The sequence below is a fragment of the Macaca nemestrina genome, chromosome 5, assembly GCF_043159975.1.
Source record: "Macaca nemestrina isolate mMacNem1 chromosome 5, mMacNem.hap1, whole genome shotgun sequence".
NCBI lineage: Eukaryota > Metazoa > Chordata > Mammalia > Primates > Cercopithecidae > Macaca > Macaca nemestrina.
The window spans coordinates 106248420-106263737 of NC_092129.1; the positions used below are offsets into that span (position 1 = coordinate 106248420).

The window sequence follows — 15318 nt, forward strand, 5'->3', positions numbered from 1 at the left end:
CTATATAATAGGGGTATTAAATTCCCTAACAATAATCTTAAATTTGTCTAATTATTTTTTTAGTCTGTCAAATATTGCTTTATGTATCTTAAAGGTCTGTTATTATGTGCTTACCTTATACTGGCTCTTTTATCTCTACTAACTTTGGTCTGTCCACATCCTGACATCCTTTAAGGAAGTGAAAAATAAAAAGATTCTATTTTGTTTTAGGCACTTTTCTTTTGGGTTTTTCTGTAATATATAATCAGATCTAATGCTAAATGATACAAATACTATGACAAAAAAGTACAAGACACTATGAACATGTGTGCAATGGGGATCTAACCCTGTTATGGGAGCCAGAGTTTTCCTAAGTTGTACATTTAAGGTAAAGTGGGTATTAGCTCTAGTTAGAAGTTGTGAAACAGTATTCCAAGAGGGAGAACGTTATGTGCAAAAGCCCTGAGTCAAGGGAAGCTTGGCTCTTTGGAGAAACAGAAAGAGGTTCAGATTAGCTTCCCTGTATATTAAAAGCAGAAGTAGTAAATGAATGATAGGCATTCTAGATCACATTTTCATTAGACAAGAAGAAAGACTTACAATGTTCTTAGCTTCTAGATGTGGAGGCTTTGGAGCTTCCTGAGAGCACTAGAAATATTAAGAGATTTTAAGATGAGAAATGCCATGATCTGATGTGCAATTTTAAAAGATACTTAAAGTGCTGTGTGAGAATAAATTGTAGGGGGCAAGAAATGGATGCAGAGAGATCAGTTAAGAGGTGATTGAGGCCAGGCGCGGTTACTCACGCCTATAATCCCAGCACTTTGGGAGGCCGAGGTGGGTGGATTACGAAATCAAGAGTTCGAGACCAGCCTGACTAACATGGTGAAACCCCATCTGTACTAAAAATACAAAAATTAGCCGGGCATGGTGGTGAGTGCCTGTAATCCCAGCTACTCAGGACGCTGAGGCAGGAGAATCGCTTGAACCTGGGAGGCAGAGGTTGCAGTGAGCCAATATCATGCCACTGCACTCCAGTCTGGGTGACACAGCAAGACCCTGTCTCAAAAAAATAAATAAATAAATAAAAATAAAAATAAAGGTGATTGAAGTGATTAAGGTGGGAGAGAAATGATAGAACTTTTGGTTAAACTATATGCAGTAGAGGTGAAGAAGTGGAAAAAATCAAGATATATTTTGTATGCAGAATTAATAGGAGGTGGTCATGAATTAGATATCCGTTAGAAGGGAGAATATTATAAAATGTCATTGATTACTTTTTGCACTTGTGCACTGTGGGGAGGGGAAGATAGGTTTTTAACATGTTGATTTTCAAGATGCCTGAGTTACATTAAAGAGAAAGTACCACACAAGCTATGAGATACATGAGCTAGAAAGAAGATCTAGGTTGAACATATATATCTGAGAGTTATGAATGCAGATGGCAACCAAGGCTATGAGAGTGCATGAAATAATTTAGGCAGGGCTCTCTGCCCCTCCTGTTTGTCAGACAGCCACATCTTCTCTCGCATTGCCAGCCACATCTCTGAGACACCACGGGGAAAGTGAAGGTGGGAGTCAACGGATTTGGTCATATTGGGTGCCTTGTCACCAGGGCTGCTTATAACTCTGGTAAAGTAGGTATTGGCGCCATCAATTACCCATTCATTGACCTCAACTACATGGTCTACATGTTCCAGTATGATCCCACCCAAGGCAAATTCCATGGCACTGTCAAGGCTGAGAATGGGAAGTTTGTCATCAATGGCAATCCTATCACTATCTTCCACGAGCGAGATCCCTCCAAAATCAAGTGGGGTGATGCTGGCGCTGAGTATGTCATGGAGTCCACTGGCGTCTTCACTGCCATGGAGAAGGCTGGGGCTCACTTGCAGTGGGGAGCCAGAAGGGTCATCATCTCTGCCCCCTCTGCTGACCCCTCCATGTTCAGGGTGGGTGTGAACCATGAGAAGTATGACAACAGCCTCAAGATCATCAGCGATGCCTCCTGAACCACCAACTGCTTAGCACCCCTGGCCAAGGTCATCCATGACAACTTTGGTATCATGGAAGGACTCATGACCACAGTCCACACCATCACTGCCACCCAGAAGACTGTGAATGGCCCCTCCAGGAAACTGTGGTGTGACATCCACAGGGCTCTCCAGAACATCATCCCTGCCTCTACTGGAGCTGCCAAGGCTGTGAAGAAGGTCATCTCTGAGCTGAATGGGAAGCTCACTGGCATGGCCTTCCATGTCCCCACTGCCAACGTGTCAGTGGTGGACCTGACCTACCATCTGGAAAAACCTGCCAAATATCATGACATCAAGAAGGTGGTGAAGTCGGCATCAGAGGGCCCCCTCAAAGGCATCCTGGGCTACACTGAGCACCAGGTGGTCTCCTCCAACTTCAACAGCGACACCCACTCTTCCACCTTCTATGCTGGGACTGGCATTGCCCTCAACGACCACTTTGTCAAGTTCATCTTCTGGTATGACAATGAATTTGACTACAACAACAGGGTGGTGGACCTCATGGCCCACATGGCCTCCAAGGTGTAAGACCCCTGGACCACCAGCCCCAGTGACAGCACAAGAGGAAGAGAGAGGCCCTCACTGTTGGGGAGTCCCTGGCACGCTCATCCCCCACCACACAGAATCTCCCCGCCTCACAGTTTCCATGCAGACCCCTTGAAAAGGGAGGGACCTAGGGAGCCCCATATTGTCATGTACTATCAATAAAGTCCCCTGTGCTCAGCCAAAAATAATAATAATCATAATAGTTTAGGCAGGAAGGATAACATAAGTAAAAAAAACTTGTAAAGCAGCCAGAAGTAATTGAATTTTAACATTCACAGGCCACAAAGAAGAGGAGGAGCCGATAAGGATGAGAAAAAGGGAACAGACATATAAGTGATATTACAGAAGCCAATGTTTTCCCTTAGGTGTTATTCACATTTGCTTTTGTGTATGGTGTGTATGGATTCTTCAGGTTCAAGACAGTTTCTCCAAGATCAGAGGGAGGTCATTCATCTTTGTGTGGTTCACAGGCAGGTGAGTCCTATTGCAAAGTTGCTGAGTCCATAAAATTACAGTTCATTTACTGGCAAGTTCTTAAGCATTTATTCACATATAACCATTTTCCTTAAGAGGCATTCCCAGATCATCAGGATGGCTGGTAGGAGATAGCTTCTGGAATCAACTAAATGCTTTCCTAGAACCAAGTATTTTTCTGATGTCTTGGGTTTTTAAAAGTAAGTCCTTGAAATACAGCCTGTTTCTTTCCTCTATCATGGTGAGTTTTTTTCCTCTCAGGGGCTCTTTTTGTCTTCTCCTACCCTGAAAGCAGATTTCTCTGTAGTAATAGGAAGGTAAGAGGAGGGTGAAAAGGCATTCCCCATTAACACTTGGAATTTATTACCAGATTTTTTGGACCAAAGTTTGTTGATATCCATGAAGACACAGATGTTAGAGTAGTAAGTGAAGGGAATCACAACTCAGATAAGACTTCAATTAAGAGTGACAAAACTTTTCTTGGTATAACCAAGCCAGGAAAAACTGGCAGAACCACCATGGTTTGGCCCTCTTATCACTATATGCTTGCATGTATGACTAGAAGTATGGGATATGGCCTTGAAACATGGCTATGTGAAGAGAGACTGGGCTAATGGCTTTGACCGTAAAGAATATAGATTGGGTGTACATGTTGGGTGACACCGAAACAATGAATATACAATGTAAGTAATTCGTAGTTGTCATTCTTAGGAAATGAGTAGCATATGTACCTTAGAAATACGTACCAGGGGTTGCAAAGCTGAGAAGGCATTCTGATATATGATTCTGTTGGAGGTGGTGGTGGGTGAACCTAACTTATTCCCAGTATCCAATATACCTAGTTGAAAGTCATTATAATAAATTTAGTAAGAGACAAATAGCAAACTAGGAAAATATATTTGCAACATATGCAGACAAACTGTTAATAACTTTATTATATGAATATCTCTTACAAATCAATAAGAAAAGGTAGACACAACTAATGGAAAATGTCTAAAGAATTCAAACAGGCAATTCTTGAAAGAAGGCTAAAATTGCAATAAACATGATAATCTGTCAAGCAACAATGAAATATCAATATTTACCTCTCAGACTGGTAATGATTTCAAAGCGTAAATTCAGCAAAGAGAATGGGGTGGGGAAATGAGCACCTTTTCATAAATTTTGGTGGAATTGTGAACTGGTATTATTTCTGGAGGTTAAGTGGGCACGATGTATCAAAATTTGTAAATTTAAAACCCTTTGGCCAGGAACAGTGACTCACACCTGTACTCCCAGCACTTTGGGAGGCTGAGGCGGGCAGATCGCATGACACCAAAAGTTTGAGACTAGTCTAGCTAACATGGTGAAACTCTGTCTCTAATAAAAATACAAAAATTAGCCAGATGTGATGGCACACGCCTGTAATCCCAGCTACTCGGGAGGCTGGGGCATGAGAATCGCTTGAACCCGGGAGGCAGATGTTGCAGTGAGCCAAGATGGTGCCACTGCACTCCATCCTGGGCGAGAGGGTGGGATGCCATCTCAGAACAAAACAACCACCTTCCCCCCTCAAAAAAGTCCCAAACTTTTGACCCAGAAATTTCCCTTGTAAATATTTATGCTAAGAGTTATTAAACAAGTGCACAAAATTGCATACTGTGGATACTAATAGCCAAATTGATATAGTAGTTTAAATTTGAAACAATCTAAATGCTCATCTATAGGGTAAATGGCTACATAAATGAGGGTATATCCATATTATGGAATATTAAGTAGTTGATATTATGTTGAAAAGTATTCCTGATGTATTAAGTTTTTTTTAAAAAAAGCAGATTATATAGTAGCATTATTAAAAAATAACCATCTGTGTTAAGAAAAAAAGGCTTATATAGGCATGTGAAATGTATTTAGAATGGGAGATGAGATTATGGGGGGATTTTCATTTTGTTTCTATTTTGTTATTTTATCTGTGCTTATATATTATCAAGATAATCTATGTCCATTTAAATAAAAATAATTCATACAAGGTAACAAAAAGGTAAAAATCTTTAAACGTTTGAATGAAACATATCTCGTGGAAAACATTGTAATTCCAAGTTAGTCAAGTACCTGTGTTATATGATGGCTATAACGTGGGGGAGGAGTAGTGAGCAGAAAGAACAAAAGATTGGAACTGATAGACAGTAGTTAGTATTATCAACAATTTTCTCCATTTTCTCTAAGTAGCATCCATTTAGCAAAATTTACTTCTAGAAGATTTAAAGTCTTTCTCTACAAACTCTTTAATTAGGTTATTTCGTTTTACTCCTGACTCAACAGGCTTCCAAGTTCAGTTTTCTTTGAAAGCAGAGGTTGTTGACAATATTACCAACATGGAAAGGTGGACTAGGAAAAAAAAGGTGGATAGTTTGATTTATGTTGCTAACCTTGTATGGACTGTAAGACATTTAAAAATATTTTGTACTGGGCGTGGTGGCTCATGCCTGTAATACCAGTGGTTTTGGAGGCCAAGGCAGGAGGACTGCTTGCAGGCGGGAGTTTGAGACCAGCCTCGCAACACAGCCAGTCCTCCTTCTCTACAAAAAAATAAAATAAAATAAAATAAAATAAAATAAAATAAAATAAAATAAAATAAAAAAATTAGCTAGACATGATTGTGCAGGCTTGTAGTCCCAGCTGTTTAGGAGGCTGAGGCAGGAGGATAGCTTGAGCCCAGGAATTCAATGTTGCAGTAACCTATGATTGCACCATTGCAATCCAGCCTAGCTGACAGAGCGAGACCCTGTTACTAAAAAGAGAAAAAAAATTGCTCTTTTATACAAAAAAAATTTATGATAAAATATCCTCTCCCTTAGGTTTTGTAGGTAACAGTATCCTATTTGCATTTGATCCACATGAAAGAACTCTCTGTTCTCAAAATTTGCAGATGCTGTTGTTGCTTGTATTTGCTTTTATTCTGTTATGATGCTACCAAGATTTTGGTTAGATGGCTGTCATTCTAGGTGGCAGACATGCAGGTTTCCTTCCCTTTGCACAACGAAACTGGGTAGGCTTTGGTTCTGGGCAGTCACTGGTATTTATAAACCACTTGTTCATGCCAGGCAATAGGGTTCCAGATTGGGTAAGTTTTATGTTCTGGTTCTTGCTATATGTTTAGACGGCTTATAAATGTAAATAAACATTCTACTTTTACAGGTGGAGTGTGGACACCGGGATACCTGTGTCACCGCCATTCCCAGTTGAAGGTTAGCTCATCTATGATTTTCTTATACGTGACTGGCGCCCCCTAGTGAGTAGGGACTTAAGTTGACCTCCACTGCAGAAGAAAGACCAGGGAAAGCCGTTTTAACAATTTCTCCTTCTATTAAGTATTAATAATATGCTGCGGTTTTGCGTGTGTGAATGGAGGTATGGGTAGAAATATGTTCTCCTTAAACAATCCAGGATTCCACAGTATAGAAATAGTAATCAAATTTTTAAGTGAAGCTCGAACTAATCCGAACTTGGCTAGATCACCACCGTAAATGAATGGATATTTATCTACTCCCTAAACGAAGAGATTTGACTGGATTTCTTTTTTTTATAACTACTAGAATCTGTTACATATAATTTAGGATTGAGGCTTGAGATATTGTCATTCCAATCCAGAAAACTTTAGTTTTGCAAATATATTTCACAAATTAATAAATTACGTTTTATTTGGTTAATTTCAAGAATAGGGCATTTAAAGAAGTCTGTGTTTGCTTTAGTTCTGCAATAAAGTTCCTGCCACTCACAATAATCCTTATTATTCTCTGAAAGACATGTTATATTTTGTCATCATAAATATTTATTAATTATTGTTTATAGCACTGGGTTAGGTACTCATCAAACAACCAAACATAATTCTTACCATCTAGGATGCTTCCAATATAAAATACAGACAATATATAACCAGGTCAATTGGGAAATAGATCATTTCAGTATGATAAAAGATAGCATTCACATTAACAGTGTGAAAGGGCAGGAACAATAAGACCCTTGACTCAGTGGTCTTTAAAATGTAGCATCCAAAATGAGCAAGTGGAGAAAAGGTTAAACAAGTAGGTGACACATTTAAATAACAAGTAGATGAAAAGGTTATTGGACTATTCTCAAAAATCTTGTTTTACGTGAGAAACCATCAAATTATGAATTGCAATTAGTGTATTTTCGTTACTTTTCAAGGGTAGGCTCTCCTATACCTTATCTAAACAATTTTTCAAAATAAACCACAATTACTTTGTTTTCCTCTCTACACTAACTTGCCCTTTGCCTCTTGAGCGATTATCTTTTTTAGATTCACCTCAATTTCTTTAGGTTCCAGCGGACTTCACCTGGCAGGCCCTCTTGGTTCTCCCTCTTCTCTGAACTGCTAATGGCCTAATTTAGCAATTATATTGCTTTGTTCATTCCATGTATAGCAAAAAAGTCTACAGAACACATGCAAGCATTCATTCAATTATATGTTAATTTGTTTATGGGTCGACCCCAAAGTCTATTCTCCATCGCTGAAGCATGGAAGACAAATACCCTTCGCTTCTTCAGAGGCATAACACGTGCACTTCTCTTGTCATGGTGACAGGCATGTGCTGGTGGAGGTCAAAGAAACAGGAACACAAGTGAAATCGAGGTGAGTGTCAGGTAAGGACCAAAGCACCACGCCTACCTCATCCTTGCCCACAGAACACCCATTCTTCCCGTGTCCTGTTTCCCAGGACGTATCCTGGGCGGATAAGAAGTCACCCGTGGGGAGGCGGTGAATGAACTCCTCCGCAGGGGCCCATGCCCGGGAGAGGGGCGGGGAAGGATGATGGGGCCACTCGTGCCGGGAGGGGACAAGGAGGGGCCCAGGTGTCCCGCTCCCGCGCGACCGCGCGCGCCTGCGCAAGCCCGGCTCACGTCGCACCCGTGAGCGCAGCATCCCTAAGCCCGCGAGTCCCAGCGCTAGGGAGGGAGGAGGGGCGGCCGGCCCCCCGCCCCCGCGCGCGGCCACGTGACGCCGGCGGAGGAGATTGGAGGGGCGGCGGCGCGAGGCGGCAGACTGGTGCAGCGCGCTGTGCTGGCGGCTGGGCCTCCACCACCACCTCCTCCTTCTCCCGGGAACCTTGACGACGCCTGCTTCTCGGCGCTGCTAGTAGACGCCGCTGCCGCCGCATCCCCGCCGCCGCGGCGCCTCGAGGAGGAGGAGAAGACGCAGCCGGGCCGCCGCCGTTAGAGGTGTTCCCTGGCCGCCGCTCGCCCCGTCGGCCGCCACCGCCTCCGGAGTCAGCCCCCTCTCGGGGTCTCCTCTTTCTTTTGCCGCCAGCGCCAGCTCATCGCCGCGATGGGGCTCCTGGACTCGGAGCCGGGTAGTGTCCTAAACGTAGTGTCCACGGCACTCAACGACACGGTGGAGTTCTACCGCTGGACCTGGTCCATCGCAGGTAAAGCCGCTGACTTCCCCATCCTCGCTTGGTCCCCCGCGGGGGTCACCGACCCCTGGTCTCGGAGCGCCCGGGCCGGGCCCCACAGGCCCCCGCGCCCTGTGGCTTTCAGATGCTGCGGATCAGCGGAGGGGCCGACGGGGGCATTGCGGTTGAACACTGGTTAATCTGATCCGAATGTTAAGGCCTCCCCTCCCCCGACACTCGCAGATTTTTCCTCTGAGCTGCCTCCATCTCTCATCAGCTCTCGGATGCGGGAGCTGACATATCAGATGGAGCCTGTACAGCCAAGAGCTCCTCGCAGGAGCCGCCCCACCCTCTGCTCCCACATCTCCCGAGCTTGCTTCACAGTTCTTCCCCGTGCACAGGATTCCTTTTAACATTTAGTCCTATTTTGTGTGGAGAGCGGGCTGGGGAGGAGGGAGGGCTTCAGGGGCAGCTGAAGGTACAGGAGGCTTCTTCAGCCTCCTGGTTGCTTTGACACAACCCTGCTAATCTTTTCTTCTATCTAGCTCCTTCATCTATAGTATAATTTGGACTGAAAAGTAAAATAACATTGTTTGGCTCCTTGAACCTTGAAGAATTGTTAGTTTCCGAGGCATTTTCGACAGCAAATATGTTTGAAGTGATTGTCTGTAATGGCTTTGCGCACTGCAGTGCAGTCAGAGGGAGGGGGAGGCCAAAACACCGGGTAAGAAATCAGTCTTTAGGAATGGGGTCTCTACAGCAACACCTAGAGGTTGTCCCAGATGCCTACATATATACAGTTCTTAAATCAGCAAACTTTTCTTTAGCTGTTGCGGTTAATTTGGCAGGGCTGTCAATTGTTTGATTTATGCAGGTTTCCTAGTGCCCAATTGTGATATTGTATTTTTACATTTTACCGGTTATTTCTTCATTTGCTTCGCTGCTTTTGATTTTAAAACATTGAAAAGTTTTTGAAATCTAAAATAAGGTTTAAAGGATTTCAGAAATGATTTTACGATGTGAATTTTTCTGATCCTTTTGCAGTACCACACTGCATCCTATCAGTGAAGGATATTAACGTTCCATCTTATGACTCTGCCTTCCCTACTTCGAAATGAAAATGTATTCCTGTAGTTTTTGTGTTTATTGTTAAATGAGACAGTGGTTTACAGCATAAGTGTAGTCCGATACATAGGGCTTATGTTGTGGGAAAAACGTTTGCTGGAATTATTTTTGTGCGAGACAAAATGATTATTTGACATTAATACTGCATTCACTTCTTTAGAAAAGTATGTTCTTTTTCAGAAGATCTCAACTTTGACACTGGGAAATAAGCTATTTAATAATATAAATAAGCTATTTATTTCATTACAGCTGAAAATGGTTAAAATGCAGTTTTCAAAGGAGTGTTTCTCCAAGTTTTTTTTGTTTTTTCTATGTGCTGTTACACTAATGTTACACTGTACCTGCAAAAACTGGTAAAGATGTGCCCTTCCCTTCATGTCTATGATTTCGGTTCTTTAAACATTGCATCAGGGCTTCCCATTACACAATTGTATAGAGCTGAACATCAGACAAGTTCTTTAGCAGGTAATTGCACTTCGCATACCTTGGAGTTAGACACTGTCGAGATCCTCCAGTCTCCATATAGCCAGAGCCACACCCAGGAGTTCTCAGTCCTGTCATTCCTATCCTATCTCGGAGCTTTCCCGTCTCTTGAGTCTCAGAAGGAAAAATCGAGGGCAAAGGTAGAATACACCTTTCTGTGATGGTGAATTCCTTCCTAATGATGTTTGTGTTAAAAAAAAAAACAAACACACACACAAATGAAACAGGACATTTTGTGCAGTTGCCGCATGTGAAAGCTTGCTACTAGGTTTTGAAGGGCATATAGAATAATATAATATTGTGGGCCAAGCCTGAGAAGTGAGAGTAGCCCTAGAACACAAGTGACCTCTCACTAGCAGGCCCAAGGAAGGTGTTTGCTTGTGCTTTGACTATCCACTTACGAAACCTGAGACTGCTTCCTTGCTTTCTGTAATGAGCTACCTTATGTAGGCAGATGGTATTTCTTAACCAACAGAGAGGCTTAGTGGATATAGTCTGTTCTGCTGTACTGCTGTGTAAGGAGGAATATTTTTGAGGTCCAGGCCGAGTAGACTTGAAGTCTGGTGTCCCATTTACGTTTACTCTCCTTCATTCTGTGCAACTCGTGTTCCCTTTTTTTTTTTTTTTTTTTTGCACTCACTGACTCTGCTCTGATTCCACCTCTCAGCATAATTTGATGAAAATCTGGGTGGGGGATATCAAAGTGGAAAAGTAGCTTATTAGATGAGGTTAAACAAAAGTTGGTGAGTCAGATGTTTGGAAAGAAGGGGAAACAAAAATGGGCGGGAGAGAAAGATGGTCTTGAGAAATAGTGATGAGTGTGGTGAAAGGATGCAAATTATTGAGGGAGAGCAAGAAATGAGGTAGGCTACTTGTCCTTGGCTGCTCTCATTCCTAGTGCTGTAGTTACATGCTTCTTTCATTCTTTTATTAATTCATCAAGTGCCACTTTGTGCTATTATATCAAATGGTATTTTAAATATCCAAACATATCCAAAACAATGTCTGAAAACTGGGCTTTTCAAAGGCACATGTGTAGCAAATGCAAAATATGGTCCATAATATGTTAACAACAAAAATGTTACTTTTACTATAGTATTAACACTTTGTACATTGGAATTGAAACTTTGAAAGAACTGTACTTTTAGAAAAACAACAAAAATAATTTTTATTTCTCTATATTTATAGACATTTTGAACGAGGAAATTAGCGTTGGTTTATATTAAAGTATAGGCTGGTGTAGGACTTTATACCAGTTGTTAGTAGGTATTCCATGTCATCATGTTAGTTTTTTTCTTCTATTCTTTCACTTCATAAGTACATTTAAATTATTAGGATTGGGGTCCTAGGCTCAAAGTATATATGTAATAAAAGTTGTATATACATTTTTAAAACTGATGAATCTAAATATTCCCCAATCTATGAATACCCAACTTTTCGACATTATTCATTTATTCATGCTTTTAATAAATGTTTAATAGCTTTTTGCATGCCTGACATTTAGCCTATAAACACCCTAGAGAGTTAGTAGGATGCTTACAGTAAAGCCAGGTGTCTCCTGTGAGGCCATATATCTTTTGAACATTTGTTTCTAAATAGCTGTTGTTCACAGGGTATGAGTGCTGTTGGTTGGGGGTGGTAATGGTTGGCATTGGCCCTCTTTTCACAGATACAGTACCCCACATTTTGGTGAAAAAAATTGTCCACTTGGTAGTTGCAGTTAGAGCATAACTTGCTGGGTCCTTGAATTCACTTTGGAGGGGTCAGAAAGGAGAAGGGATGAGTGGTACAGGAAGAGGGAGGAGAGCTGTAGGATGACAAAATGTGGAAGCCAGGCTTTTGATACCATTCATTCTTTCTGTATTTACTTGCCACGTACAGGCCCAGTTCTAGGCTCTGGGGAGGGAAGGAGGACACTTGGTCACTGCCCTCATGTAGCTTGCAAAGTCTAGGGGGTCACTGTCATTCCCCTTTCCTCGATATCGTGGTCTGGAAGCAGTGTGATCTGTCAGACTCAGGCCTAGCTAGGTCCTAGGGAAGATCAGAAAAGTCCTTCCCTGCTCTTCTCATCTCTCCTTCTCCTACCTGAAAGGAATATACAGGTTGTTTTTAGAATATTTTAGCTGCTTCACCACAGTTTACTTCCCTCTGCCCTTGAATGAGGAGTTGATGTGACTACTGTCAGAGTATTTGGAGAGGGAGACTAGGGCAAAAGGTGTCAAAGGCAAGGGGAACAGCTTGACTGAAAACCATGGAAACTGGGAAGGTGCTTAAGGGCCAGGCCAGTGGGTCATCCAGGTTTGATGAAGCTGGAGGCTAGTGGGAGGGGATGTTTAACTCAGCTTCAATAAGCTGAAGTAAAAGCAGGTTTGTCTTAGGGATTGCTAGGCCCCAGAGGAGCATGTGTGTTAAATATTGCACAGTATGCTTACATTAATTTTATTATTTGTCACAGTTAATATTTAGTTTTTCATCTATGTTATTATCTAAAATAGGTTTCTTTGTTTGGCTTAGCCTGGTAAGGCAGTTTTCTTTGAATGTTTCTTTGAGAAAAGACATTCTGATTCCAAGTTGTAGGCAGCTAATTAAAAAAAAAAAAAAAAAATGAAACATCACCAGCTCCTAACACGGGATCTCCCTTGGTCACTGTTTTCAGTGAGGTCCTAATTATCCTTTACTCATAAGCTCCCTGAAGCCTCTGGGAGGTCCATGCCAATTTATGGTTTTTTGTTTTGGTTTGGTTTTTATTGTCTTTTCCTTCACCCCAATCTGATTTTTGGTGGCTGACTGCTAGACTTTAATAGCTAATGCTCTTGTCCATTCCCCAATGATAGCATACAGTAAAATATCCTATTGCAGGTGGAATTCCAGGAGGGTAAACAATGCAGATTCTAAAACTGGTGTCAGGACACAGTTTTAACTGTTTTAACTTAGATTCTTTGGCTTAGGAAGACAAAGTTTTAAGAATTATGCAGATAATTATATCACTTTTGTAATCTTAAGAGCCACAGAGCACTTGGTCATCCTTTAAAAATTCAATTTGTTTTCTTATTTTTCTCTCAAGTCCTGTGGATAATGTCACCTGTAAATGATTTAACATTATTAACATAAGTATATTTCATTTATTGAGCCACTTACTATTACGAATTAGGCATATATTAGCACACCGAAATGAGTAGTGTAACAGAGTCCATCTTTTTTCACTTTAGATGGCTTTTTTTCCTCTTCATTATAGGACATTTTGCCTATTAACAAAAGAAGGTGCTATTGTTTTATTTTCCATTAGAATATATTTTTTAAAATCTTACGGGTTTGGATTTCAGAAAGGAGAGGGGAGGAAACACATGGCCTTTTAAAGCTAAAGTCCACGTTAACTTTCTAGCTTGATCCTTCAGTATTCCCCTTCCCAAAGACCTGCAGCTCTAGGCAACTGGGATAACTCACTGACTCTTGAGTAAAATGTATACATGTCCACCTTTATGTTTCTCATCCCACCATTCCCCTTGCCTTTACCCATCTTTTCCCTGTTTACTTCTCCAGATAGCTTTTACCAGAACCCAGTACAGTAGTCCTCCTTTGCAAAGCCTTTCTTGTTCATGGTACCCTGGAGCAAGTTGTTGTCTCACAGGAGCTCATTGTCTTTAGCAATTACTCATGTGTTTCCTGTGCCATTCCTTCTATGACCCTAGTCTCAAACTGTGTAAACTTTCATTGTTATTTACCACTTCACTCGTTTGTATTTTTCTCTCCAACACCAGAGATGATCACATATATTTGTTGATTTGATATGTATCAGGAGATGATGCTCTTAATCTAGCATAATTTTGAATCTTGGTATATTGTGGTTGCTAAACATAAATAAGACTTTAGACCACACTAAATTATAGAAGGTTTTTGTTTTTGGTTTTAATGGAGACGGGATTTCACCATGTTGCCCTGGCTGCTCTTAAACTCCTGGTGTCATGTAATCTGCCCACCTCAGCCCCTCAAAGTGCTGGGATTACAGGCACGAGCCACTGTGCCCTGGCCAGAGAGTTTTTTAAAAGAATGATATTTTTTATCAGTTGGTCATTAATTCAGTTGCTGTTAACTAAAGTTAATGAATAAATCAGGCCATTAAGTAGTACAAAACAGATAAGAAATGAAGATTTCAAGACATATAAAATCAGATATGATTGTTCTCTTCATTGTCTATGCAGAAGCATTGCCTTGTGTGGAAGTGAGGAGGGCGGTGTGGTATAGTGAATGGGAAGAATTCTGGATTGGGATTTAGATGACCTAGGTTTTAGCCCTGCTGATTTGCTGTGAGAGTTTGGACAAGTTCCTTTGCCTTTCCAATTCTCAGCATTGTTCATCTGTAAATTAAGAGGGTTAAATTAGGTAATCTGTAAGGTTCTACCTGACTCTAAAAGTCTAGATATAGATGTCACTTTCTTCATTCTTGGAATAGGTAAAACAGTTTCAAATAAACATACATTTATCAGGGATTCAGAAACCTCATTCTCTGTAATAAATAAAATATTTTCCAGCAAAACTGTTATCAACACTGCCTGAATAGTACAAATAACAGATTCTTATTTAGTCCTTTTTACTTTTTAAAATTTGCTTTATAAGAAATAGCTAGAGGAATAGAGAAACAAAAGTATACAGATATTTAAGCATCTGTTTTGAAATAACATTGCTTTTGTTGCTATAACACTATACCTATTTAATTATCTAGACTCCTTGAATAACCAAGAGCCAACTATTTTATCAAAAACAGTAGCAATAATATTAAAGAATAAAATTATCTCAATTATATATTACATTTATTTTGTGATACTCAGCTTTTGAGGACGGCATATTATGTCATTTTAGGCAAGTTATTCATGACTCTTTGGGTCTCTTATTTCTACCTGTACCGTGAGAGGGTTGAACTACATAACCTTTAAGACTTACTTTATTGAATCCTTATAACATCTCCTAAAACAGCAGCCTAGGTATCAGTCTAAATTCAGTCTTCATATTTTTCCAGTAGAAAATGTGAAATTTTAACATACATCATTACAAATGATTTTCTATTATAAACACTTTATATATGAGCATTTTTTACTTAAGTTTGGAAGTATAGCTTAAGATTTTTGTGAAATTGATGAAAATATGTAGGTCTTACAGAAGAGAAAACAAAAGAAACTAAGTGGTTTTGGTATCAGTATGTTCATTAACAAATCAAAATACAAATTTTTAAAATCTTTTCTCATATATTTTTCTTCACGAAATATTATATGTAAACAAATACCTTA

General features: G+C 40.6%; 1 protein-coding gene, 1 long non-coding RNA gene and 1 pseudogene across 2 annotated transcripts in view; 2 read left to right on the top strand and 1 right to left on the bottom strand.

Moving 5' to 3' along the window:
• Nucleotides 1-1544: 1544 nt before the first annotated feature.
• Nucleotides 1545-2588, top strand: LOC105496700 (glyceraldehyde-3-phosphate dehydrogenase pseudogene; annotated as a pseudogene).
• A 1462-nt stretch (nt 2589-4050) lies between these two features.
• The window catches only part of LOC112429159 (uncharacterized), a 94781-nt gene continuing 83513 nt past the window's right edge, over nt 4051-15318 (bottom strand). Inside the window, exons 4-5 of the long non-coding RNA XR_011623601.1 lie at nt 10038-10211; nt 4051-7627 (exon numbers count right to left, since the gene is read on the bottom strand). This is a non-coding gene — a long non-coding RNA (uncharacterized lncRNA). The remainder of the gene's footprint in view (nt 7628-10037; nt 10212-15318) is intronic.
• Nucleotides 8074-15318, top strand: part of LOC105495556 (ELOVL fatty acid elongase 4) — a 36299-nt gene continuing 29054 nt past the window's right edge. Inside the window, exon 1 of the mRNA XM_024797221.2 lies at nt 8074-8461. Coding sequence (XP_024652989.1) covers nt 8362-8461 — 100 coding nt within the window. The 5' untranslated portion in view covers nt 8074-8361. The remainder of the gene's footprint in view (nt 8462-15318) is intronic.